This window comes from Pezoporus wallicus, unplaced genomic scaffold (genome assembly GCF_028554395.1).
Source record: "Pezoporus wallicus isolate ANWC-B61680 ecotype Strahan unplaced genomic scaffold, APGP_CSIRO_Pwel_v1 contig_7749, whole genome shotgun sequence".
Classification (NCBI taxonomy): domain Eukaryota; kingdom Metazoa; phylum Chordata; class Aves; order Psittaciformes; family Psittacidae; genus Pezoporus; species Pezoporus wallicus.
In genome coordinates, this window is record NW_026638894.1 from 19,196 (window position 1) to 46,384 (window position 27,189).

Consider the following 27,189-nt stretch of genomic DNA (forward strand, 5'->3'; position numbering starts at 1 on the left):
TGAAGCATGTTTTTCATATTTGCTTTTGAGCAGAATGTTCTTGAAATTCTTGGGATTAATGTTTACCTGTATCTGCTTCTATTCCTCCGTCTTTGGTTATAGCCTTTCAGCTTCAGAACTGTATACAAGAGGCTCACCTGACAGAGATCCCTTAACATTATAACATTGTCTAACTGCTTCAAGTCTGTTCTTCCCTTCTCAAAATATCTGCTGGTTCAACCTTTTGCATATAGGAATGAAATAAATTAGACATATACGCTACTATTTACACTCCTGGTGCCAGACTGAGCATTGCTGTATTCTCTGTTCTTTCACAGTAGAACCAAAAAGTTTAAACTGTTTGCATGTGTACTTCACTGCCACTAAAAATTCCTACCTTTCTCCTCCCTAATTACCTTATGAAACTTAATAGAGACATTTCCTAACTAAATAACAGTCAATAGTAGAGAAAAGCAAGGAGATGTTTTACAGTTGTCTTGATTCTGTGAAGAGTAAATCCTATTCAAATCAACAACTTGATGGAAACCAACTGACTTCAATAGAAGGAAAACCAGGCCCTTAATGAGCAAGGAAGTGTAGTGTCAGTCATACTGTGCAAGACTCAAACCATCAAAAGCATGTAAAAGATCAAAAAAGGGTTTCTATGTTTAGTCTGCCCCACCTTATACATAATGAATAACTAGCTGGTGTATGATTTAATCCTAAAATATTTTATTAAGCACAGGTAATACTGCAGAAATCCATGTAATAAAATAACTTTAGAGAAAAAGCTAAGATAAAATGAGTTACTATAAATATTGCACTTAGAAACCTTATTTTACATACACAACTCCTTAAAAAACTGGACAATTATAAATTAACAACTTCCAAGTAATTGGAATTTGGTATGTTTCAGATCAGATGGCTGTGCTGCAAATCTTCAGCTTTTAAAACTCAGGAGGATCTGTTCTCGTCTTGTACATGTATGGTTACCGCTTTGTGCCAGAGTGTGCTCAGGTGGGTGGTAGGGAAGAAAGAGCAAGCATGGTCTTAGTATTGACAATCAGTTGTATCTTCATGACTTACACTAAGTGAAAACTGTTTTTCAAGAGAGATGATAGAATGCAGCTGCAGAGTTTAGTTTTAACATGTTTTGTTTTTCAAGGCATTTAGGATCTTTGAGTTCTTAGTCTTAAAACTCATGACAAAGCTGTTGGGAAAGACTTTGCCTCTACCATCTTCTTCTACCTGGCCCATGATGATGTAGTTTAAACCTACAAAGGAGAGAATGAGATTACAAAGCAGAAATCCAGAACATAATTTGGTAACTATAGTTCTTTGCCCGTGGTCTCTATTCCTTTGTGCTCTGACCAGTGCCTTCTCACATACAATTATGTGAACTCAAAGTAGATATATAGCTAGGTATCTACTACATAATTAAATATACAGGAAATATTCGTCAAATGTAGCCTGTCAAATGAGTCTGAAAGACATTAGAAATGCAGAGTAAACACTGGCTCACTTAGCTACTAACACCCCAAGTGGAATGTGTCTCATTCATTTTGAATATCTTCTCATTTGTTCCGCTTGTAGGATAATGCACTTAAGTGTTTTATTCTGCTTTTCTCCCTCAGAGACATAAACATTTTATATATATATATGAAGAGGCAGTCAGGCAAGCAAGGTGAACCCTGGCTTTGGAGAAATTGGATGAATTTGCATATTTTTACGGCTTAGAAGGGCTGGGAGTTTGCAAGGCCTTAGGTTGGAAGGAGTAGTAGGTATTATAGGGTTATAAGCAAAAAAGTTTAGATATTAAGTAATGACTATTAAATAATTAATATTGATATAGGAGAAACAGAAGTATGTGATTTGGAGCCAGCAGTCTGCCTAAAAGGAGAGAGTTTGTTCCACCAAGGATGATACATCTCCCAGATAAATGTCTAGTTCCCAGAGAACTAAAGGAGCAAAATCTAGTTTCTAAAAAGGATTTTTCTCTTTGGTACTGCCCACTTTGAATTAATATGCTTCAATACTAGTAGTATCTTCAGTGTTATCAGGGGGGTTGTGATGCTTATAGTATTATTTTGATTGTTTCCTGTTATGGTTCCATTTATGATCTCCCGCCTCAGGAAGCAGAGCTGAAAACTGATTTTTTTACTTGCCTCAATGAAAAATAGTCTTTGTATTTCTTACAACAGCATATAGGTAGCCTTTGTTACATTTAACTGGAAATAATCTTGATTGACCTCTTTATAGTATTGCTTAAGATAGCTGTAGAAATACTGGCTGTTTGCTGATACAGAGTGGGCTTAACAGTGGTAGTATTTCTACAGTAAAGATGTAAATATATGCAAGAGCAAAGCAACAGGGAAATGTGTTGATTTTTGTCCTTTGCTGTGACATACTGCTCTTCTAGGTTTAGCATGGTGTTGTTTTCCCTTCTAAATAATTGTGTATAAAAACTAGCTCCAAAATCATACATGTAAAAATTAAAAATATGTAACTGAGCTACATTTGAAAGAACCAAATCAGATTTTACTTTGTCATGTGGGTTTAAAAAAAAAGACTTTTTTTTTTTAAACTCCTTGATCTAAGTGAGTCTAATCCTCATAAGTAAAACTGAAGAAAGCAATATAAAGCTGGATAACTATTTTTATACTAAATTGATTATAATATTAGTTGCTGATTATAGAAACAGTCACTGTAATCTTACTGATTTTTGTGGTCATATTTCATGTCGTCTTTTATAAACACACAAGGAGGTTATTCTTGCATACTTACCTCTTCTGATGAGAGGACACTGCTTACATACAACAATAATCTTGGCACTCATACTCTTGCCAGCTTGCTGAATTGCTAAATTTCCCTCCTTATATACATTAATGATGGATATTGTGGCATGCAGACTGCCAGCCCGTGTTATTGTTGTGATTACAGTTCCAGTTATCACTAGAAGAAAAAGCATTTGATACATTTTTATTTAGATAAGAAATTTGAGGCATAAGAAAAACTAAGTATATTAGTTCATAACAAGGAGACAAACAATACTGGAAACACTTACTAAAATCACCTGTAATAGATAACTTCTTAGTGACAAATTTTAGTGGCACCATAATAATAATATTTTGGAATGTATCAGGTTTTTGCAAGCCCAGTTCTGGGGTTTGATAATTTCAATTAAACAGTACAATTTGATACTACTTTCAATGACTAATTTTGAAACACTGGAGAAGTTAGATTGAAAACTTTTTAGCCAAAAGCTGAAATCCCAGCTCTCTGACACTCTCAAATGCCCTAGGAGCTAGATTTTGATCTGTCTAAGGCCTGATATTGATAGGAATTTGCCAATTTCAGCTAAATTGATTAGATCACCATATCTTCCAAAGATCTCTCAGATGAAAATAAACATACCATTTTTATTCCTGGGATGACTAGATTAACCTGTAGGCCCTTTATTTAGCAAGAGGGACTAATTAGTGGTATTACCAGCAGTTCGTTTTGTTTCTCAGATCACCTTTTGTAAATCAGCTATTGTATCCTAGGATGAACTTGATCTTCAGTTATCAGGTATGTGCAGCCAGATTTATTTTATAAATCTGCCTACTCCAGAGTTTGGATTAGGCATTTGTAAATTTGCACGTTATCTTCCAGAGCTTTTAATTAAATAGGAATGTTCAAGTTCAATTAAAATAGAATTGTGGATGTTAGAATGCTGGGTACTGCAGTTATATTTCTAGAAACAATAAAAATGAAATGTATCATGAAAGAGAAATGGCTCTTCTAAATTCATGAAGTCAGCAAATAAATTTAGAATAAATTACATACTACAAACAGTACAATTTCTGTTCCTCCCTCAAGATACATTTCCATTCACAGTAGCATAAAAAATATTTTTACTCTTATTCCTGCCATGGAAAAGATTAAAAAAAATGAAAGTATTTGACAAAAGGCAAGAGAGAATATGGTTTATTACTCTGATGCTAGAGGAAAGGGAACAAGTTTTATATATAGTATCTTTTACCATTGACCACGAGAGCTGAGGTTTGGTCAGTAAAAGTAGACCTAAGTTTGGGGCTTTTTTTCCCCTCTCTGCTTCTTTTGGCCTTGGGCCAGCCTATACTGGTTGCAAATGAAAACAGGCTGGTGGTCAAGAGTGGTAAGGGGTCACACTGCAGTGACTCCATTCTGCTTTAGGGTACAGCCCAGCCCTCAACTGTTTTTCTAGCAAGATTATGCAACCCTGTGAAATTTCCTCAAATCTCATGGGATTAGCTGTAAAGTTAGATTAAAACAAACAAACAAAAAAAACAACCCCAGTGTGTGTTTGGGAAAATTATCCCATGAAACTTTTAGGCTTGTTATAGGGGATTGAAAAATCTTCAAGTATTAATATCAGAAAATACTCAGACATAACTGAATAAATGAGCAGTGAAAATGCCATCTAAATATGTAGCAGGCATCATTTTCCTGAGTAATGTCTGTCTACAGAAAGCAGTGCTTACAAGCTTAGATGCCTTCTAATTTCTTTTTAAAATATATTGGAAGTCTGTCAACTGAACTGTGGAATAGTCAGCAGGTACAGCATAGATTGTGTATTGGCTGGTTACAGACAGATGAAATGACAGTGCACTAACTGAATCATATCTCTCCTGCAGGTGGTTGTCTTACATTGTGTCCTGGGTTCAGCAGTAGCAGTCATGTTTCTCCTTCTTGGTAGCTGGTGCAGTGCTGTGTTTTGATTTCAGCTCGGGAACAGAGCTGATAACAAGGATGTTTTGGTTTGGCCAAGGACTTTGTGAGCCTCATGCTCTGCCAGGGGGGAGGGGAAGCCAGGAGGAAGCAGAGACAGGACAGCTGACCCAAACTGACCAAAGAGGTATTCCATACCACAGCACGTCATGCCCAGGATGTAACTGGGAGTTAGCCGGAAGGGCTGTGGGACTGCAGGGTTGGAGGAGGTATCGGTCGGAGCTTGGTCGGGCTTGGGGGGCGAGTGATCGGTCGGTTGGTGCTGAGGTGTTGTACTCTCTTCCCTTGTTATTTCCTTTATCATTGTTATTATTGGTGGTAGCAGTAGTGATTTGTGTTATACCTTAGTTACTAAACTGTTCTTATCTCAACCCGTGGGAGTTGCATTCTTTTCGATTCTCCTCTCCGTCCCTCCGGGAGTAGGGGGAGGGAAAGAAGGGGGGGGTGAGTGAACGAGCTGTCTGGCTGGGTTTAAACCACGACACATTGTCATTTGCTTTTCAGACTGATGAAGTATGTTTGAAACACACATATATGCAGTGCCCATTTTGGAATATCTCTAAGAATGTATTGAGTGATACACAGATACTAATGTCAGATACACACATAAGATGGTATAGAAAATATAGCCTATACATTAACAATAAGTCAGAACTACATCTGGTAAAATTCCTATGAGTCTAACAACACACTGCGAAGTCAATAATTAAAAAGGGACTAATTTGATTCCTTACCAAAGTTGCTTGAACAATAATTGCTTTCAAGAGTCCCGCTCCTCTTGCACTTTTGCTGGCACAGGGCAACTGTAGGTTTCACAACTTTTGAGGAGCAAAAAGTAAACTGAAGTGAGGTATTTGATACAAATACAAAGGAGTATGGTTAAAAAAAAAAAAAAAGAATTAACAATCCTGATATATACATTAACTAGATCTGGTATTGCAAGGGACAAACACCACAATAGCGATATTACTTTTCTCTGCCATCACCTCCAATCACTGCCTTTCTATGTGAGTCCCAGCTCTGTATCTGTTCTAATGACCTTATAAAATGGGATGTTACAGAAAATCCACATTTAATTGCAGTGCAATCTTAAATATGTAACATAGTGTTGTTGTCTGTTGCTATAAAGCCCTAGTGGTCCACTGAAAGTGTCATAATACTACATAATATTATAGTAGCACTTGAGAAGGGAGGAGGTGGCCTTTTATATGAAATTACTGTACTGTGATGGGGAGATGAGAGTTCAAATTCCTGACTTTTCTTTTTCCCTAAATTTCTCACATAGCTCCATGACATCTAGTACTGTATAGTTTTTATTGATAATATTTTGAAATAAAGCATAATGCTTGAAGTATCTCTTTAATATTGGGGACTAACATTTCCTTTCTGAGATTGAATGATTTGTTTATAAACTAGTGAATACTCTTTGTACTTTTATCATTGTTAATAGTCTCTACTTTATGCAACTAACACCTTCTACATACTGTGTCCAGCTGCAGTATTTTTAAGGCTTTTATGTCCCTTTCAAATTTGTTTGGAATTGGTCAATGATATCATAATTATTGGAAACATGGAGCTGAGACTTACAGATTAAAAAAGACCAAACCCCTACAAACCCCTCATTTCCAAGAAAAACTTGAACAGTTTTGAATAATATGTTTGCAGGTTTTTACTTTCTTTGGAATAGAGAATTTTGCAGAAGTTTTGTTCAGCCTGAAGTTTCTGAAAAAAACCTTCTGACTAATTTTCCAATCAGTAATTTGTACTTTTTCTTTACTTGAACGAATTGATGCTTTTCACAGTTTTCCAAGTTTCTGAGATTCAGCAGAATGGCATTAAAATTACTTTGTCTTCAGTGTTATGCCCATGACTGTTAGATCTGCATACTCTTTGATTAGCCTTTCAAATCCAAAGTTTAAAGATAGGACTCCATATTTTTCATTGATTTTGTGTTGTTTGGGTTAGGTGTTTTTCTCATTGGTCTTCACGTGAATGGTATTCAGTGCAACTGATTAGAAAGGTAACTGCCTCCTACAGGGAGAAGTGTTGAAAGAGCAAGTTCCTATGTCTATGGAGGCATACCTCGTGACACTCTACATGTTGTCACAAAAACTTATTTGGAGTTAATTAATAAAGTATACCTCTTTTGCATGTGTGCACACAAAGAGGTCACAGAGCAAAGCTTAATGGCAAAGCCCTGAATACAAAGACAGCATGAGATAGCTGACAGCCTGGATTACTTGAGACCAAGTGTTTGAACTAACAACTTGGTTAAGAAGTTCTTTATAGTGAAGAAGCACTGAATTATTTATTGTTAGAGAAGCAGTCGCATCAGGATGATTTACAGGTCATTATAATTTCACTTTTATAATGTTTATTTTCATCTATTTTGAAACCCTTTATTAGCAGTATTTAAGCAGCACAGCTTCTAGGTTTCCTGCTGACAGACCATTACTGTCCTGTCTTTTGATGCATTTTATGTACAAATCAGGTTACGTGTTGCAAAACCATCACAAATAAACTGGTTTTCTGCTATGCCTGTTTCTTAAATCTCTCACATTCAGGCTATAGAAACTGTAAGAATTTATTCCTCAGTATCTCAATAATGAGGTAGTTCTGGCAATACCTTCAGAGAAACCCTCCTTTGATCTTTCATATATGCTGTCTAGTCTTAAATATAAAAGGATACTTATTTTTAGCATGACATAATGATTTATAAGTTCCAATCCCTTGGTTTCTTTGTTGTCATTGGGGATGGTTTGTTTGTTTTTAAAATAAAAATAAATCTAGGGTAGCATCATATTGAACCTGAAGAAGGCTCAGGTGGCTTCCATACCAATTTGTTTGATCTTAATAACTATCTGAATAAAAATACGGTCAGATCTTTACTTGTGTAGAAGAAAGAGTTCCTTTAAATAAAAGCTATGTCCTGAAATATTTAGGTCGTCTTATACAAAAGAATTTTGATCATCCATTCTTCCATGGAATTTACTAGTAAACTGTCAAAAAATAAGAAGAGACAGGAAAATTCTCTCAGCTGGGGTTACTGTTACGCTGAACACTCAGCTGGGTAGATTTTGTTTTAGCAATGTTAAGTAGATTGTCCCTTGAGTAGACTAAGATACTCCCTTGAGTATATTAATTCTAACTCATTCCCTCGATATTTGAAATACAATAAAATTTTAATACACTTTCTATTATATTTTTCTGTAACCCTCTCCCTGTCCTAAAATAATTTATATTTTTAAGAATAAAATAAAGCCATAAAACTTACTTGAGGTAGCAGGGACTGTTGTGGTAGTAGGTGGAACTGTAGTTGTGGGTAATTTTTTTGGTCTGAATTTATAATGGCCAATAAAACCATCAGCTGTTAAGCTTAAATCAGACAGAAACTGAATGAGCAATTCATTCCTCTCAGACAGAATAGGCCTGAAATAGAAAAACAAAATATTTCCATCGTTCTGAATGCCAAAGTCAAGAAGTATTAACAGCATTCCTCTTACAAGAAAAAGAGGGAGCACTTCACTTTAATTATTGGTCTGGATGCGATATGTACCCCAGAATAATACTGAAATAGATGTTTTTTTGCTGGCTACCAGTCAGACACTGGTGTTTTGAGTGTGAAACTCATTCTGATGAATCATCTAAACCTCTGGTTACTGAAGGTTATGTCAATATAGGTATCTTTAAATTCCTCTGTGTGACTTCATTGCAGACTTTACTTCCTTGGAATGGAAGGGACTAGATTAACACAGCGGGAAAATATACCAAAGAAATCCTCAGCCTGTAGCAGAGGTAAGTAAATGCTTTTGTTTGGTTGTTGCTGTTTGGGTTTTTCATAATTTGCATTTGTTTAATGCAAAACAAGACATATTTGGACAGCCTTAAGAAAATTAATTCAGTGTTGGATTCTGTAATTCTTTAACAAAAGCACTAAAAATAAATGTTCTGAGTTATTATTTCTGTAGGCTCGGCTTTTGTCATTACCAAGCTCTTGAAGAGCTAATGGAGTTCCTTTCTTAGGATTTGTTTTCTTTCCTTTCTTAGGAAACGTCATAAACTAGCACTGTTGAGTGTATCAGTTTTCAGCTCATAAACTGTGTAGTAACTTCTGTGACACTAATACTAACTGTTTCTGGATGTGGATGAAGTGTGATGAGACTTCATTCAAGACTACTGTTAGAGAAAATCATATGGAATGCAGGTTGAGCCAAAGCATCACTTCTCTCATTCTTCTAAGCTTTCCACAGACCTTGTCTCAATATTTATTAATAATTAGTAACAAGGATTTTTCAAGCAAAACCACAGGTTTTGGAAAGGGGAAGAAAAATACAGGGGCAAAAGAATCTTTGTAAAGGACAGAGGAAAACAGAAAGTGGTTTTAGGATGTGGTTTAACTAATGTCTGTGTTGCTCCTTCCCAGGAAGTCCAACGGAGTTCATGAGCAGGATCTTTTCAAAATGCTTAGTCAGGCCTTTGAATTAACAAGTTGTCTTCATCTCCCAGGTTTTTGGCAGGTGTTTCAGAACTCAGTTTACTCTGATGGCTGAGTCTGACATAACCAAACATATGTGCTTCATTATCTGGAATTCTATAACTTACAGATGCTGCTGTATTTGCACAGAATACGCATTTCTTGCAGCAGTATTGGCACAAACTATGAACATAGGAGGGCACTGATATCAGCTGCCTGAGAGCTCTGTTCTGCTTCCTGAACACCAAATTGGAGCTCCAAATCAGAAAATCTGACCTAATCTGTGTATCCTGTCTTTTTTAAAAAGGCTTTTTGTTTGAGAGGCAGGGGTTTTTTGAATAATTACTGCTCCTAGTAAATTGTGATTATTATGTTTGCCAGTCATTTATATATCATAGTAATTGTATTTAGGAATCAGGTATGTGGTTACACTGTATGCTTGCTTGGCTGCAGTTGGATCTGAATTAATCTCTGCAACCACCAAATGAGTTCAGGGTATCCACTTTACTCATACTTCTGATGTATACTGTTTCTGTTACAGAATACCATGTTACATTATCTGTGTGCTGGTTAATGAGTTCCACCTCGCATAATTACTGTGTCAGACGTAATGAATGCTCTATAGAAGGATTGTTTTGTCATTCAGTTTACACACCATGATTTCCGGTTCTTTTACAACACTGGTCCTGTCCTTACTGTTTTTCTGAATCCAGCTGATAAATTGTCATGAGAATTCTTCAGAGCTAGTGGAAAATCCCCAAGAGACATACTTTCCCCTCTTTCACTGGATATAGAAGCTGACTATATACAAATCTGCAAGGGACAGTGACTATGTTCAAGCTCTATATTGGATCTTTGCTTAGGAAGCAATGCTATTGTAAAATGGACTTCCAGGACACTTATCATTCTGTAACAGGAAATCTCATCTCTAAGCTATGTGACTGGGTCTGAGACCAGTATTATGCCCTTGTTCTCCTGTTTCACAAGTCCATACTAAAATGCCTGTATTTTGAAGCCCACTAGGGTTTGGCAGACCAATTTACAGCTTTGACATACTGTGGAGAAGATGCTGAGCCACAGTTGAGAGTTGGTTTAGGAAGCTTCATGTGGTTACCTCTCAAGATCTAACTGGCATTTCTTCCTTTTGCACTGCCCTGTCAGCCAAGACCAGATCCTGACAGTGAAAAATGTACTTGCCCCGCTGGGCTAGGTTTTAGCTGGAAAGAGGCAGCTAAATCCCAGGGACTGAAAGCCATCAGCCTCATCTGTAAAGGGTGATGCTCGCTGCTGCCTTCCAAGAACGAAGGGGAGGACAAGATCTTGTGGAGTTTGGTTCTTAGCTCAGTTGGAAAAGATCTGAAATGTCACAACTTGCATTGAGTCAAAATAGATTCTAATCATGCTTCTGGCTTCAATTCTGTTCAACTTGGAAACAAGTCCATTTGCTCCAGTGCTTTGGATCTGACTTGTGCACAGCAAAACACCAATGGCAGGAACTGAATGCATGTGTATGGAACATAACTAGTTAAGTGTTTCTAATCAGAGATTCTGTTGTTTTTTTTTGCAGTAGCTTAAAGGTAAATACTTGATATTATGCAGTAAAAGTTGAGCTGTAAGGGATGGATCTGTAAAGTCACTCATGCTATGCTCATCAATGGAGTACCTGGTGATAAAGTGTTAAGTAATGTAACTACTGTTGCTCATCTGCTGGTTGCTTTTTTAATCTTGTCTAAAGAGGAGTGTTTGCAATAGAATTGCTTTTGGGAGGATATTTTTACTTCGGATGATGGTGATTTGCTATCTAATATACACAGATATTTGCAACATTTAGGTCAAAGAAACACATCACCCATTGGGAGACCCATTCAGTCCATCTGCAGTCATTCCAAGTGCCACAGCACTGCAAGGCAATAATTCATCTTGGTTTCCAGGTAAAGGTCTAAGCTAAGAAGTATGAAGTCAGTTTCATATGAATAAATATGTGAGGCAAAAATGGAAAAATTCTTAATGTCATTTGGCTAAGAGGTGGAAGTGAATGACCAAGATTTTTAAGCCACCTCTTTGGCTTGAGTACTGAATACTAACTTTATCTTGCAGAATCTCCCTCCATCTCACAGCCTTTGGGTTGAAGGCAATATGGAAAGATAGTTTACTTTTGCTACTGAAGTTTTTCCTGAAAACAAAGAAGTGATTATACATGTAACTACAGCTAGAATTTAGCCTCTTGCATCATCTTAGTGAATTACCTAGCGATTAAAGAATAATCTTACCCATAAGACTCTCTTTTGTCAATACCTTTTTACAGAGCAACTTTTTCAACTTTACTACAAGAAGGGGGCCTGAAAATGTAGAAACTTTATGTAGAAAGTTTCAAATTGAAGGGAAAAAAAAAAAAAAGGAAGGAAAAAAAAGAAAAAAGTGCAACCCGAGACCAAAAGCCTAAGTTGGCTGAAAGAAACTGATGTTACTGTGTTTCAGGTGCAGCTCTAATCTTAAATTCTTGCCAAATTTCTAATAAATTTCTGTAGGCCTACACTTACTCTGTTTCTAGCACTGTTATGCTATTATATACCTACTGCATGGAGAAGAAAAATCTTTAAAAGGGCTCTTTAAAAGAGTCCTCAGAATGTTTGCCTTTCTTCTCACCTCCTGAGGGTATACTACATAACCTTAAAAAGCCCAACCAAACAAAAAACACAAAAAATCTCATAGTAAATCTCAGTCTAGCAAGCTATGCTTAGAAACACTGAGGTATGCACCTCACCCCCTGTACCACAATTAGTTGCTCTTGGCAATCAAATTATCTGCCACTTCTGAGATACAAGTCTAGTCACACACCTCCATGTATCTTTTTTTTTAATAGCTTGTATTTCTTGAAACAAAATGCATCCTCTTCATCTTCTAGAGCTACTCAGCTTTAAGAAGATCGCTGGAAGAGGAACAAAGGGAAAGGAGAGCTAAAAATTATTAGCCTCAGCCAAAAAAACTCCTCTTTTGGGGAGAATAATTATGATCTACTATGCTAGACCCGATTATAGTTACAGTGCCATTGGCTGGGTTGGAAATAGTTTCTGGGGGTGGGAGGCTTGGAGGGATGAGTTGGTTTGGGGGGAATAGGTGAGTTGTGGTTTGTGGGTTAATATTGGTATTATACCAATATAAATGGCATTACCATTAGTATTGCTGTTATTAGAGAGTGTCCTAATTATGGACAGGACAGAACATGTGTTGGAGACAGCACTAATAGTGGAGGGAGAGAGAGAAGAGAAAATCCTAGGGGGTGGGAATATATGAAGCAACTCCTAGAAGTTCAGTTTGAAGTAGAAAATGACATAATTAATTTTAAAAAATAAGAAAAATATTCCAGAAGCCTCGTACAAAACTCTTAGCAAAATGGCAAACAGTGGTAGTAAAGTTCATAATTTGAGAAAGTTACTTACGCTGGTGGACTGTCTCCGCAGTACTTCCCAATTCTTTTAGCATCATTTATTTCCCCACCATTAAACACTGCAACATAGTCGTATCTGCAGTAGTTGTCTCTCTCCACATCAAACTTCTCAAACTTTAACTCTATTAGCTGCAGGGAAAGTTAAATAACTTATTAAGGTTTTGATATACAGAGCTTTTTAGTGCTCTTATAATGACCTCTTCATATGAAGAACTAATCGATTTTTCTTTCTGTAAAGGAAAAATCCTTAGTCCACTTAATTGTGGAGCTAAGTATTTTAATCCATGTGACTTCTCTCCAACAATTTTTTCAACGTATGACTAACATTCTGTAAGACAGTTTGTTCTCAAATATATGCAAGTAACTTGTGATAAAGTAATTTTTACGTTTGAATGAAAACAGGATAGTAGGTGTCCAGTGTTAGGTTGCTTTTAAAGTAACTGTAGCAAATCTGAACCACAAACAAGGGGCTTTTAGTGTCATTGTATCATTCAAGATACACTAAAGAAAAAGTAAGGGCAAAGTTTGTTAAGACCCATTTTACTGACTTCATTAAGAACAGGCCTTGAACCACTGTGCTTGCCAGTGCTGTTTACTTGATGCAGAAATAAAAGGTCAGAAACAAAAATATTGATAGAAAGAAAATCAGTAAAGACTAAAATCAAGAGAAAGTAACTAGTTAAATGAATTGTGTTTCCATACATAATTTCCATAAATGTTGGGCTTTGGAAGTCATAAGTGAGGACTAGTATAGCTCTAATATTTCCAGTACTGATGCCATTACCTCCAACATGACTTGTATTTATGGGCTTTTCTACTTAAGAAAGAAAAACTATGGACAAGAAAACAGATGTGGAATTTAATGCTCTGAAATGGAAGTCCTGCGGTATAACACTGTCAGTTGTGTGTAGCAAGGAAGGAGAACACAACATAACTGCACAATTAAAACAGAGGTAATATATGCATTTAGGTTGTGTCTTTATATGAAGCACAACAGTTTTTAAATCACCTTCCCATAAATAGCAGAAATGAGGCTTGAATGACAGCACTGAATTGTGCTGATTATAGCTATGCAGGATTTCTTTTTAAAGTTCTGTCTCAAAGATGATATTAAATCTTTTAAGACTGTACAATGAAAAAATGAGTAGTTTGTGCATTGCATACACTTTGATTTACTGAAAGAGTAAAAGTGGTCCTGTTCTACATTCATAGTAATGATAGCATGCTATCACCTGATGTTTTAGTTTTGCCTGGATATGCTTTTGCACTGTTCGCAAGTGTAAGGCATCATTTTGTTTCCCATAAAGTATGAGTAGCCTAGGGGGACTTCATTTCAGAGATGAGTAACAGGTTTGTTTCAAAAGCCTTGTGGTTGTGAAGAAAAAATGCGCTTTAAATGGATGTACCCATCTGAATAACATGCTTATGTTCAAAAAAGATTGTACAGAAATAACTAATGCAATTGGGAGTGGAAATGCTAAATTTTTCCATAGCAGGCGAAACAACAAGCTGTAATATCTACTTTATTATTGTTCCTAAGTGCACTTTGCACTAATGAAGAAATATTTCATGATAGAATAGAAGCTCTTCACCATCATGAGAAGCTCCTACATCTTCTGTAATAAAAGAAGTAATAGATTTGTATTAGAAGCAAAAGAGTGCCTTGCTTTATTGCTCACATGCTTGTGAAAGAGACATAGAGACAACAGCACCTAAACTTTGGCAAATGGAAGAGTGAACAGCTTTTCATGTGCACTTGAAGAAAGATTATTATTCACTTTCCTTGGAAATGGCTTTCAACTGTCAAAATTCTGTTTCATTTGCATGCAAACAACCACTATTGCAGTACACAAAAAATACGTATTTGGAAACTTGTAGATCTATGGAACAGAATTCTCAAAACGTACAGGATATGATGTCCTTATTTTTGTGCTTACATAGCCTTTCTACAAGCTTAGGAAAAGTTTTTAGGCTTATCTAGAGATACTTGGAAAGAACCAAAGTAATCTGCAGTTTGCAGATAAGGTTTTAAAAATCACTGCCTATCTGTAGAATTGTTAAATGACCTGTATCTAGCAAACAAGGAATGTGGATTAAAGAGTAGTACAGGAAAGACTAAGCTGAGACACTGCTTCAGTACCAGGGATAAAATATCTTGGTAAATGGAAAAGTGTGAAAGATCTGAAGAATGCATTTATCTAGGGCAGCTTTTTTTTTTATTTGGAGGATTATGGTCATGAGCAGAAGATTAAGAGGAAAGTTGTCTTTACATATAGGGGAATTTAAGAAGCTGTATGTGGTTAAGAAAAGCAACCTACCAAACATGCTTGGTGACAAAAACATTCAATTATAGTAGACCTCCTGCCAAAGTACAGAGCATATGGCTCAGCAACAACCAGAAAATGTGAAGCTAGGATTGAGATGAGCCCTACAGTATAGGGAACACACTTTGCCATGTGTGGGAAATGGTGGCAAATGAGCCCTCTTGGTCTGCTGTCACATCTCTTCAGGGCTTAATGAAATTGTAATATATGATCTGATGTTATTTCCCTAACTAAGGAAGCATATTATGAGATGGTGTTGTCTTCAAAATATAAGATAAAACTTCATGAAATGTACATTGAAAATTCCTGTGCAGGACAAATCTGAATACGTTCCCTGTACTGTAGGCAGAATAAAATTTCTGCTTTTAATAAATTAAATCAGCTCTTCCTGGGTACCTCAATAATAAAGTGCAGCAATACCAATAAATGCCACAAATGTTGTTAGACTTAAATGTAGCATTGGTCATGATCATGTTTGGTCTTGAGATGATCATCTGCCCTAATTCAATTTGCACGGTATTTCGTTAATTAACAAAATAAGCTTTAAAAATGCCTGTTTTAAAAGCCTCACCAGTTACAGATACTTTAAAAAGCTTAATTTAGGAGGTTTTCAACTGAAGGGGTTTAGACAGGATATTAGGAAGAAGTTCTTCACTGTGCGGGTGGTGAGGCACTGGCACAGGTAGCCCAGAGAAGCTGTGGCTGCCCCATCCCTGGCAGTGCTCAAGGCCAGGCTGGATGGGGCTTTGAGCAACCTGGTCTAGTGGAAGGTATCCCTGCACATGGCCCGGGATTGGAACTGGATGAGCTTTAAGGTCCCTTCCAACCCAAACCATTCCATGTATGACATGAATAAGTCGGTGACAGAGGAGGACATGCAGTGTTGAGAAAGCACAGGAGTTACTGGAGTGAGCCAGCCAATACCGGAGAGGAAGGTGGGTATTGCTGGAGCATAGGTGTGCCTGTATTCCTTGCACAAGCCCAGCTTCACATGTCAGCCAAATAGCATTTTTATTGTTCCAGTGCAACGCAGGCAGCGTGTTGTGCAAGCAGGCTGTCATGAGGTGTTAGTCCTTGCAAGCAATGGAAGCTGGGCCATGCTGGCAGGGTGATGGCAGCGCCTCACCTGGTTCTTCGGGGCGACAATGTGCCAGGAGCAGGTGACTCCCGCTGGGTAGTCTCGCTCTGGCCAGTTGGGCGTTTGGAAGGACCCCGACGGCTTCTCCAGTCGTCCCCCACAGTACTGATCCCCTGCAAGCACAGCACACCAGGCTGACCCCAGTGCAACAGCATGCAGGTAGCCCCTGTAATGCACCTGTTTTGCTGCAGCTGCCTCGGTGAGGGGGTGTGGCCAGTCCAGTCCTGCCACAGCCCCACCACTGGACATGGCTGAGCCCTTCAGCTCAGCTGGTGGCACCTCTGGGAAAATGTGTTTAATCAAGGGTAGGAAAGGCCAGACGCAGACGAAGAAGGGGGTAAAAAAGAAGAGTGAGAAGCATTCCCGTGCACACCAGGGTTGGAGGAGGAGGAGTCATGGGGGCTGGAGAACTTCACCACAGCTCACAGGGGAAGCTGTGTCGGGGGGCAATACAGGGATACAATTAGAAGGACTTGTAAATTACTCATCACCTGCACTGCGTAGGCCTAACAACCTGTCTATCTGCTATCATATATCTGCTATCTAACAACCTAACAATCTGCTATCATGCCAATAGCAAAAGCCTTGAAAAAGAGTCCCTCAGCAGGCCAGTGCCACCACCCTGTAACCTCCCAGCCTCTCTCAGTTCTTGGTCTTCCCAGGCACAAGGCAATGCCTTTATGTTTAATAATACCTAACAATTTTTTCTTTCGTACGTTTTTCTAATTGTTTTTAAACCAGTGAAGAAATTAACAATCCACGATGTTCCCTGGCACAGCAATCCACCACTTAACAGCTCACTGGGAAAAATCACCATCTTTGCAGCCACTTGCTCATCTGGTTTTTGTATGAGAAGAGGCAGTGGTCCCTGTTCAGTTTCTCTGTACCACCAATGCCTTTAGAGCCTTCTCCTACACCCCCCTTGACCTTCTCTTTTCCAGCATGAAGGTGTTCCATTCTTTGCAGCTGGTCTTTGTGCAGAAGATGTTCCATAACTCCTTTGTACTTGTTGACTCTGATTGCTTCTGATGGTTTTATTATAACTTGTTCTGAGATGGGAATATCCAAACGGCACACAGTATTAAAGATGTAAATGCATTATGGGTTTATAGGGGCATAATTTGTTGTTGTTGTTTGGCCTTTATTCCCTTTTCAAAAAATTGTTAAGGTTCTGTTTCTTTTTTGACATCTATTTGCACTGGATTGATGATCAACTATTATTTTCATAAGTTACCTGTTTTAATACTGAGATATCATTCCTAAGTGGTAATAGTAAATTCAGAGCCCATTGTAGTATACATGAAGTTAGGGGTTTCCCTCTTATTTGCAACTTTTATCTGTATTGAATTTCATCTACCGTTTTATTGACTAGCCATTACCATATTACTACTAGATGCAGCTCTTTCACAAGTCTTATAACAGTTACCCCTCCTCTTTACTACTTTGACTATGATTAAACAGTTATACTTTGTGATATCCTCAGCAAGATAATTAAAGAATACGTTGAACAGCACAATACCTAATACATCTGGCATCACATCTTTTTAAGCATTTATGTGGCTCTCCGTAGATTTGTACAGTTATATTTCTCTTCAGAACCTACGTAATTGTTAATTACCTCTTTCATGTGGTTCTGCTGCAGAAAATTTTGCAATGAATCCACTTCCAGCAGTATTAGCGTCTGAAGTCATCTGCACCAACATTTTATTGCTGTTGGATACAAGAGCACCTGGTTTCACAGTACCACAGAACCTGCCTATGCGTTGTCCATTGGCATGGCCATTGTATATATCCACAAAATCGTATCGGCACAAGTTGTCACTTTCCAGGTCTAAATATCTAAAAGAAAGAACCACCACTTTTCCTTCTGGGACCTGCAGAGAGAGGGAAGGAGGGAGAGATATATCTTGAAGCATGACTGATACCACATATCTATTTGATCCCCCTATTTGCATGAGTATTTTCATATCCTTCACTTCTCATCAGGTAAGCCCTTCTTGTCAAGTATACTTCAGGCAGAAAAGTTTTTAAAATCATATTGTGCCAATCATAAAAACAAAGCTCTGGCCATCTGTGTTGCCATTATTTTCTTCCTAATCCACAGTATTGTCTAGCCAGGCTCATATAGTCAATTATACAGCATCACCACCCAGTTCAGCTTGGCATGTTTCTCTTGTTTTCTGCTCTAAGTATGCAATCAGCCATGCAGCTCCCTGTCACCAAGGAAAGTGAGGAGGATGAGAGCAATATGTTAAAAAAAGAAGAAAAAAGAAACAATTTACAATTTTGAACAGATGAAATGGCCTTATTTAAGTCATAAAATGTCATAGTTCAAAGAATTCTTTTATTTACTAACACATGACTTACATTTATAAATAAAAATTGGAAACTTTACGGCTAATGCTGTACAACCCTAATATTTAGTTATTGAAGTGGTACATTTAGCTGGAAGGCTGCAGTGAAAGAACTGTTTTCGGAAAGAATATGTAAAATTATGAACAGAGAATTCAAAAGAACCATTGGTGGTTGTCCTCAGTACAGAAGAGTTTTGTTTTCTGTAACACCTGAGGGGATGTAAGACAGCAAATCTTCTTACATGCCTGCATCTGTGGACATTGTGAAAGAGGCAAGAGTACAGAGAAGGATGTAAATTGAGAAAGCATAACAGTTTACAAGGAGGAGAACATTTCCTGGGATAGAGTTGCAAGCTTGTAAGAGAATAAGCAGCATAGTGAGAAGTGAAAACTATTCTAACAAAGCACTCAATGCTATGCAACAGGACAGGAAGAAGGGAAACAGTATTTTGCAATATAGAGGGATGCTAGACAGGCAGAGTGTAATTATCTACATTTAATTCACAGCCCAAAAGAGTGGTTACCTATTAGAATAATTGCATCTGTTCTATTTTACTGAAACACTGCTATTTCCTACTTTTAAATATATAACACACCTAATATATCTGCAGGAAGTTGATATTTAAGCCACTTTATTTAAGAGTTCGTGAATTTTTTTCCTTCCTTAAGAGTGACTCATTTTAAAACACCGGTTTGAGATAAACTGTTCTTATATGAAACTGTCTTAGCTGTTGAAACTCACAGCATTAAGATGCCTTGTCAGGTATAGATGGAGGTGCTATAGATGGAAGAGACCCCTTAACCCAGAAGATACTCATACAGGCAGCAGCTCTAGATGTGCTAAGAAGTGTGATGTAGATATGGTAAGATTACTCATTCATGCAGCTGCTTTTATGTCCAGTGCTAACAGTGATCCTGCAGCAGGACAGACTTATGCATGAGCTGTTTTCAGCTGCCTGGGCCCCATGTACTGAGAAGCCCCACTACAGCTCCTGTTGCTGGTTTCAGAGTATGTTCCTTTAAGTTCCAAGTTCTCTCAAAAATGCATTCAGTTCCCCTGTGCTGACGTACGGCACTACTACTACTGCTACTGCATCAAAACCACAAAAACTCATCTGATCTTACCCAGAAATTCCAAACCACAATGACTATGTTTTAGAAAACTGTGAAGCCAGATATTAGGTTTAAAACTCAGGCTACTGAATTGAGCAAGCCCTATAGCTGGTAACAGAAATTATTCCACATGTATATTTATTCTGTGAAAGCAGTATGACTCCTTGAATCACTGCTCTCATACCTAATTCTCTTTACTATTGCATTCACTTGTCTGCTGGTCTGAATCACTAAGAAGCATTAAGACACGGCCATTTTAATGGAAAAAGAGCTAAGAGGAATTTGGTATTCCTGTCAGAAGGCCCGAATGTTATCTATGGTTATACTACAAACTCTGTGTGACTGGACAAATCAGTTAAAAAATGCTGGCTGAAAAGTTAGTCAGATAAAGCCAGATTTAGGCAGTTAAATTAAAGCAGCCTTTTTTCCAAGAAGTATGTATGTAAAATAACATACAGTCATTTGGGCTGGAACAGTCGTTATTCATCAGTTTGTACAACTGGTAAAACAGGACCCAAATGAGGTGACCTTTAAAGGTCATCATGTTTTAAAACAGACCAAGCTGTTATACCTACAGTTAAGATTGTCCGTCATTTTCCACTGTCTTGAGGTTTTGCTACAACTTGCCCACCTTTAAGAAGTTTCCCCTGTTCCTTCCACTGTTTCTGAAAGTTGAGCAGAAGTTGCTCTATCATATTAAATAGTTTTGTCATTACCTCTGATATTTTTTCCTTACTTCCTCAGCCTGAATTAGTCTTTGAAGATACCTACTCCCTCCCAGAGTTTGAAGAAGGAAGTGGAAATGTGAGAGGTGGCTGCTTCTGGGGTAGGAAAAAGTCTTTTTGCTGTCCTTTTAGAAATGCATTCAGATTCAGCCAAGTGGTTGTCCGTTGATGATGCTGATGGGTGCTCAGTGGCAGCTTTGTTCCATGAGCACACTGAACCAGCACTGCTCTGCTCACACCAGCCTCAAGGCACTAACTCCTACCCCCAGTTATTCCACTCTGTCCTGCTGCCCTAAGTGGGGCACAGAGAACCAGAATGAGGGACTGGCCCATGCTTAAGAGGGAGAGGATGTTGGCAAAGCAGCGAAACTCTGAACTGCCAGCCAACCATTCACTCAAGTCTTGGGTTTTCTGTTTCATGGTATAAGTAACTCTGTGCAGTGTTGTACCCTTCTCTCCACCGCTGTGTTATACTAAACTACATTACATTATCCAATTATACTTCATGGTAGCTTTTAATCTCTCTAGCTTCTCCTAGTTCAGTCTACTTGATCTTGGTCAAGAATGTTCCCTATCATGTACTGAGTTTCTAAGTTTTGTTTTGCAACTGTTTGTAAAAAATGTGGAGATAAAACTCAGCCACTCGGTCATGAATGTTTAACAAGAAGCCTCCTCCAGACTTTAGTTGTTACAACAATCCTTGCTCACATTTAGGTGAATGTGGGGAGAGAAGTCATTTACAGAAATGTGTCAACTAAGGCCCTTAATCCCAGTTGCTACTTAGTGCCATTACTTTACAAAATAATGTCACTGCTTATTAAAATAATATTTTTCATTATTTATAAAACCATCAAATTTGTTCCAATATGTTAAATCATTAAAAGTTTGTGGTCTGACCAGATGACATTCAAGAGTGCAGAGGATGGTGGTTCCACATTCTGGCAGCAGCTGCATCAGTTTGCAGCTACTCCCAAGGAATCCCACCCTAAACACAGTCGTTCTTGCAAAACAATGCTTTTCTTTCATTTCTACCATTTCCCTTTTTTTTAAATGTTGAAAGTGAATGTGCTAAAATCTGCCAATGTTTATCCTAGGACATTTAAAACATTGTTCCATTAGAAACACAGGGGAGAAAGCAAAGGCCAGCATGACTCAGTGTTGTTTACTTTGAGCCGTGTCTGAGTCCGATGCAGTAAGATAATGGCATACCTCAGAGGAAGAATTGGAAGGAATTGCAGCTTTTAATTAAAAAAAAAAAAAAAAAAAAAAAAAAAAAGAAAAAAGAAAAAGGAAGATGAGGAGGAGTCAAAGGAAGAATGTGTGATGCTTCCCCTGCAGGGTGTGCCTCACTTTCTGATTTATCCATCCAGCTGGTATCTTACAATGACAGAGGCACTTCAGCTTCTGCTGCTCCTTGTCACACTGAGGGTGACTGACCCATACTTGCCCTCTGTGTCCCTTCTTATTTTAAGTCTATAGACTTCTTTAGGATCAGACATTATGACGCTAAACTCATGTGAAGGATGCCTTACGTCTACTGAAGGCTAAAGTAAAATAGCACTCCCTGAATTTTTAGGAAGTTTTTCTACACCTTAATTCCCTAAAATCATCTCTGTAGACTGTTAACCTCTTCAAAAGGGCATGATTATTTTATATAGACAGCCTACCACAAAATAAGGTCCTTAGGGTTTTTGTTTGTTTGTTGTTTTGTTTTTTGGGGTTTTGTTTGTTTGGTTTTTTTTTTTATAATTCATTGCTGCCATATCACATAATATTAATCAAAGTTCACTTACATTTAAAGCAGTTATGTTGCTTTTATGTTACTCTGACTGAATGCAAAGCCATCTTCATCATTGTGCCTCTGTTTCTGGGGAGGATTCCCAGACTGTTATGCTTTCCAAAATCACTTGGTTTAGATTATTTGCTTTCAAAATAATCTTTTGATAGGAAAAGCCCCTTAAATGCCAACTTTCTGGGAAAATATTTTGCCTAGTTTTTTAAACCTATATTGTTGATGGGTTTAATATATTCTGGTGTGTATCTAATACCAAAATGCTGATTGTAGGTTTTGCCATAGCAGTCCTAGGTAGACTTGAAAAACGCATCAGCTGCCTGCAAGCCAAACATATTATTTCTCTCTACTGAGAATGAATGTGAAAGTTATTTGGAGTTATATGAGGGAAGAACCGCAGTTCCTGCCCAGTCACTTGTTGCCCAGCTCACCAGCCACTGAGGAGCAGTTCTGTAAAAAAATCCTATTAGCTGCTCTTCCTGACAAAAAGGCACTAGATTCTGTTCAGCTCTTTCTTTTCTGGCAATACAACCATGCGTGAAGATCTCTTCTCTGCTGGAAGGGGCAGTTTCACAGTGATATGGGGAAATGAATGCTTAAAATGTAGATAAAATGATTTAAAATACTTCACTCCCCCAGGGCAGATTCCCAGTTCCCCTAATAAGCAGCTTTTCCAAACCTTGCTTATTGTCAGCAAACCTACTGGAACACAGCTTCTGAACCTATAAAAATATAACCTTATATAACTCTGACAGTCTCCAGTATTATCGTTGCACATAAAGTCGTTAGAGTTTTATGGGAACGACACAGCCTGCCAGCAAATAACAGGACAGCAGTCCAGATTCTTGGACTATGTGACACATTTATGCAAGGTGATGGCCAAGAAGGATTACATAGTATTAAAAGTAAATGTATATGACATATTTTAGATAAAGCTACATACATTACTATAGGAAAGGAAATAGCTGTACAGATGACTTCTCAGCAAAGCCAGCTAAAAGCTGCTGGGTAGTCTGCCAAGGTTGTAATATAACCACAAGCATGTGCTGAACACTTCTTAGAGCTCTCTAGAATAGAGAAGCTGTTTTCTTTAGCCAGCTCAAAAAGTCCCAGTCTCTTGAAATAACAGAACCATAATTGAGTTAGAGAGACTCTTCTAGGTTTAGCAGACCAGTTGGAAAGATTTCAGCTGATACCTGAATGATACATTGCTTTATCTGTATTACCCGTAACATTTTCTGGGCATATTTTCTTCTAAAGAATGAAATAGCTGTCACTCTGCCTCTCTGTGGATTTTGTTCATAGACAGAGAGATCCTGTAGTTGAGAAAAAAAACAGCTTCATGCTCCTTGTGACGCAGACACAAAGTGAATCAATGTCTTTTCCAGTCTTAAAGACTTGTCAGATCCTGCATTAAGCTGAATGTTTTCAGGAAGGTGTTCACAGCCCTTGGATAAAATGGACAGGCAAAAAGCCTTAGTCACCTTCTAAGATCAGATGCTAAATGAGGAAGCCTAACAGTAACTACAGCATATTTCATCATGGCTGTGTAAGCAGCTTTCTTACTTGGGTGCTATTGCAAGCTATTCTGAGCCTCACCAATATCAGTGAAAGGATTTTATTGCTTAAATTCAGGTTAACCAGACCCTTGAATTTACCACTTTCCCTCAGTTTGGTTAATCATTCTCTTCTTAAAAAGAATGCAGGTTTAGTCTTGAAAGTTTCGTACTCCTTGCTTTCTCTACGTCCATCCTGTGCATCCAAAGGACAGGGCATTCTACACAGTTGACAGAGGAAAAAAATTAACCTGGCTTAGTGAGCAATATTGCCTAATAGAGGTTAAATGAGATGGGGACAAAAGAAAGCCCAGACTACTGGAATTGTGCAGCCCTTTGCTGGCTTTGGGCGAGCTATGGAGAATAGGTATGCAGCAGTCAAAGAGCAGGAGGAAATGGCAGCACAGCAGAAAACCGGGAGAGAGGATGGTCATAAAATGACAGAAGCCATCGAGTTCCTCCCATTGTCAGTAAAGCCTGAGTGCAGACACACAGCTTTGTGGTAACTCTTCTCACAATGTCCAGGCTAACGTGGACACTCACATCTTGGCACAGCCACATGAAGTCTGTAAGAAAACCACTCTCTGTGGACTTTTAAAATACATTCCATTGTTCTTTTCTCCCTCCATCCCCAATATGTGATGAAGGGCAGATCCATGGGATGCTTCAGTAAATGCTTCCCCAGTGCTGCCTCCATTTATAATCTGAATTATTTAATGGTAAAAAATTTAGCTGTTAAAATTATTGTTTCCTCCAGATTAAATTTTGAACTTTTGAAGAGTTAATACTGAGTTACATTGGTAAACTTAAGTTGGGAGGTTTTCCCCCTTTTATTTAAGGCATGTGCGTATGAATCCAAATGCAATTTGCGTCTGCTCTTCAGACTCTGAGAAGGGCTATGCTAATTGCTGTAATCTCAGCCTCTCAATAGCAGGAAGCAAGTTTGTTTATGAGCATACACTGTATTTCACATCATTCTCTTCTGGATAAAGTCAGTCACAGATGAAAGGTAACCTTTAACTTGGCCCTAATAATAATACTGCATAAAGGTACAGAAAGCAACTGTTGCATCCTCACTGCTATCCTTCGGATAAAATTATTAAAATGACATCACTCATTTGGTACAAGAGGCATTTTAACTGAATACTGTAAACAGATCAATGTCTCCTGCTTTTCGTCAGCATCTCTATAGTAGCAGGAGACAATTACACTGACATCCTATTCTACTGCAAGCACCTAGCTTGTAATGCTTTGAACTGAAGTTGTCTTTAGTGATTGTGTCAACATGCAGATTAATCGGGGGGTGTGGGGTGTGTGTGGTGGTGTTATGCTTTCTTATACTTCTGATCTCTAAAGCCCATATTCTAGGCCTGAATGTCATGAAGTTCTTAGTGAACTGTGCCTATGGAATGGAGAGGAAATTTGGTAGACAATTTTGGAGGGCTTAATTTGTGCACATGTGAGGAAAAGTAATCATTCATTCAAATCCCTTTCTCAGAGTCTGTGGATAAAGACACTTCCAACACTGGAGTGTTTAGTCCTCATTGTTTAATGGCATTTGCTGTCCACAAATATGTCTCTGCCTTACAGTATCATTTCAGCATCAAAATATCAATCTTTCCACATGGTTTTGTATGGTCATTTATAAATGTAACAACACTTCTCTATTGCTTTGGCAGCTTGCTGTATGACATACTCCAGATGTCCTGCCTGGCAGAACACAGTTATTAGCATAGGACAAGCAAACCTGCCTGAATCCTGAATTTTTTGGTTTTGCTTGAAAATTTTTCTAGGTTTTCCTGCCAAAAATTTTGCTTCTAATTATCTACACCCCACTGCTTTACTTTAGTCCATTCAATCTAACCAACTGTTGCTCTCTGCCGTGACTGGAAATGTAGGCGTTTGCTTTCCAGTGGGTTCATTTAAAACAATTAGAGGTGTATCTATGGAAGTTAACGAAAATTTGCCTCTGACATTAAGCAAGGTCAGTTCTATTTCAGCCACTATTATCATATTACAGCAACCCTAAAAAGCTCCAGATAGCTGAGCTGCTCTGAATTACTGAGTTCATTATGACACATATGTTATCCCATGTAAAACACTGGCATTAACAACAAATAGGTTTTCATTCTCTTCAGCACTGATTTTGTGATATTAAAAATTCTTACTGTGATTTTCCAAGTACATTTGCTGTTTGGAGGGTAGACTCCTGGAAATCCTTCACTCCCAATAAACCCTGACTCTCCAGATACAACTCCTCCACATGCAAATGTAGGCCTGAGAATAACAGGAAAAAGTAGCGCTTAATTTTTAAATATATTTAATTTATTCTGTGAATAATAGCAAAAAGGCATGAACTGTCTTAAAAACACAGCTTAAATACTTAGAAACATTGCTAACTTTAAACATATGCTTCGTTACTTACATAATTTCACTGCTAACATAGATGTGCAATTTAATACACAAACTGAGGTGTAGAGGAAACTAATTCTGGGTTTACACGGGCTGTTATCCTTCCTCCTTTTTTAGTTCCTAAGATGGAAGGTGTGGTGTGAATCACTGCAAATTGCTATTACAATGAAACATAATTATTAAAAGTGATTGGTAATGACTTTTTTAGGGTATATAGTAGGAATTAAAACAGCACAGTAATAATTTTTGATTCCTTTCTGTTCCACTCTGAAAAGCTTTGAACTTGGATATTTTCATCACGTAAGTCACTTTGGAAGTTTTCTCCACCACAGGAACACAACCCACCACGTGCTCCAGTCCTGCTGCTCCAGCCTGGCGATGAACCCTGCGCCCCCATTTTGCCAGGGTGAGGGCGTTCAGGGGTGCAGTGTCCGCTCCCTGCTCCGGGGACAGACGGGAGCCCCCCCCCTCCAAAACCCTGCGCAGAACCACAATATTACTGCTGAGGACATGAGGGTGAGTGAGTGCCCCGCTGAGCTTTAGGTGCTGGGATATTACACTGTTATGTTACGTTACGTGGTGTGTTACAAGGAGCCGCTCTCGCAGTGGCCTGTTCCCGTGGGAAAAGCCCCTCTCCGTGCCCTCCCCTGATGCGGTCGGTAACGGGCAATGAAACACCCGCAGGTGTTGCCCGAAGGCAGCGGAGGCGCGGATTCGCGGAGGGCACCGCTGCTGCGGGGGGAGGGAGGGAGGCGGGGAAGGGTGCGCAGCGCTGCGCGGGCGCGGGGGGGGTGCGCAGTACCTGTGCGGCGGGGCCGCCGGGCGCGCCGCCGCCGCCGCCACCACCACCACCAGCAGTAGCGGCAGGAGCAGTAGCGGCAGCAGCAGCAGCGGCCGCGGGGCGGCGGGCGGCATCTCCGGGCGACGGCGGCGGCTGGGGCCGCGGAGCCGCTCCTCCGGCTGTCCCCTGCTCCTCCCGTGTGCGGCGGGGTCGGGGGAGGAGGCAAAGGCTTCCGCGGTCCCCCGCCCCTGCGGCAGGGCAGGGCAGGGCAGGGCAGGGCCGGGTCGCACCGCCCGTCCCCCGTGGGGCGGGGCGCGGCGTTGCTGGAGCCGCGGGAGCTG

General features: G+C 38.9%; 2 protein-coding genes across 2 annotated transcripts in view; both read right to left on the reverse strand.

The window, feature by feature from the left end:
* Window positions 1–671: 671 nt before the first annotated feature.
* PCOLCE2 (procollagen C-endopeptidase enhancer 2) lies at window positions 672–26,982 on the reverse strand. Its single transcript, XM_057412978.1, has 9 exons — window positions 26,870–26,982; window positions 25,824–25,932; window positions 17,734–17,989; window positions 16,104–16,228; window positions 12,646–12,782; window positions 8,006–8,160; window positions 5,466–5,549; window positions 2,764–2,931; window positions 672–1,253 (listed from the first exon to the last, which is right to left on the reverse strand). The coding sequence occupies exons 1-9, from the start codon at window positions 26,980–26,982 to the stop codon at window positions 1,123–1,125; spliced, it is 1,278 nt and encodes a 425-aa protein (XP_057268961.1). The 3' UTR covers window positions 672–1,122.
* The window catches only part of PAQR9 (progestin and adipoQ receptor family member 9), a 38,520-nt gene continuing 29,213 nt past the window's right edge, over window positions 17,883–27,189 (reverse strand). Inside the window, exon 4 of the transcript XR_008972598.1 lies at window positions 17,883–17,989. The gene's annotated coding sequence lies outside the window, so the exon portion shown is untranslated. The remainder of the gene's footprint in view (window positions 17,990–27,189) is intronic.

Bases quoted from the DNA above. Each gene is read 5' to 3' on its own strand.
- PCOLCE2 (XM_057412978.1), bottom strand. From the start codon at position 26,982: ATGCCGCCCGCCGCCCCGCGGCCGCTGCTGCTGCTGCCGCTACTGCTC. The intron at 25,933-26,869 runs GTACTGCGCACC...TGTTATTCTCAG, and splicing joins CCGGCGGCCCCGCCGCACAG to GCCTACATTTGCATGTGGAG. The intron at 17,990-25,823 runs GTAAGAATTTTT...CTCTCTCTGCAG, and splicing joins AATGTACTTGGAAAATCACA to GTCCCAGAAGGAAAAGTGGT.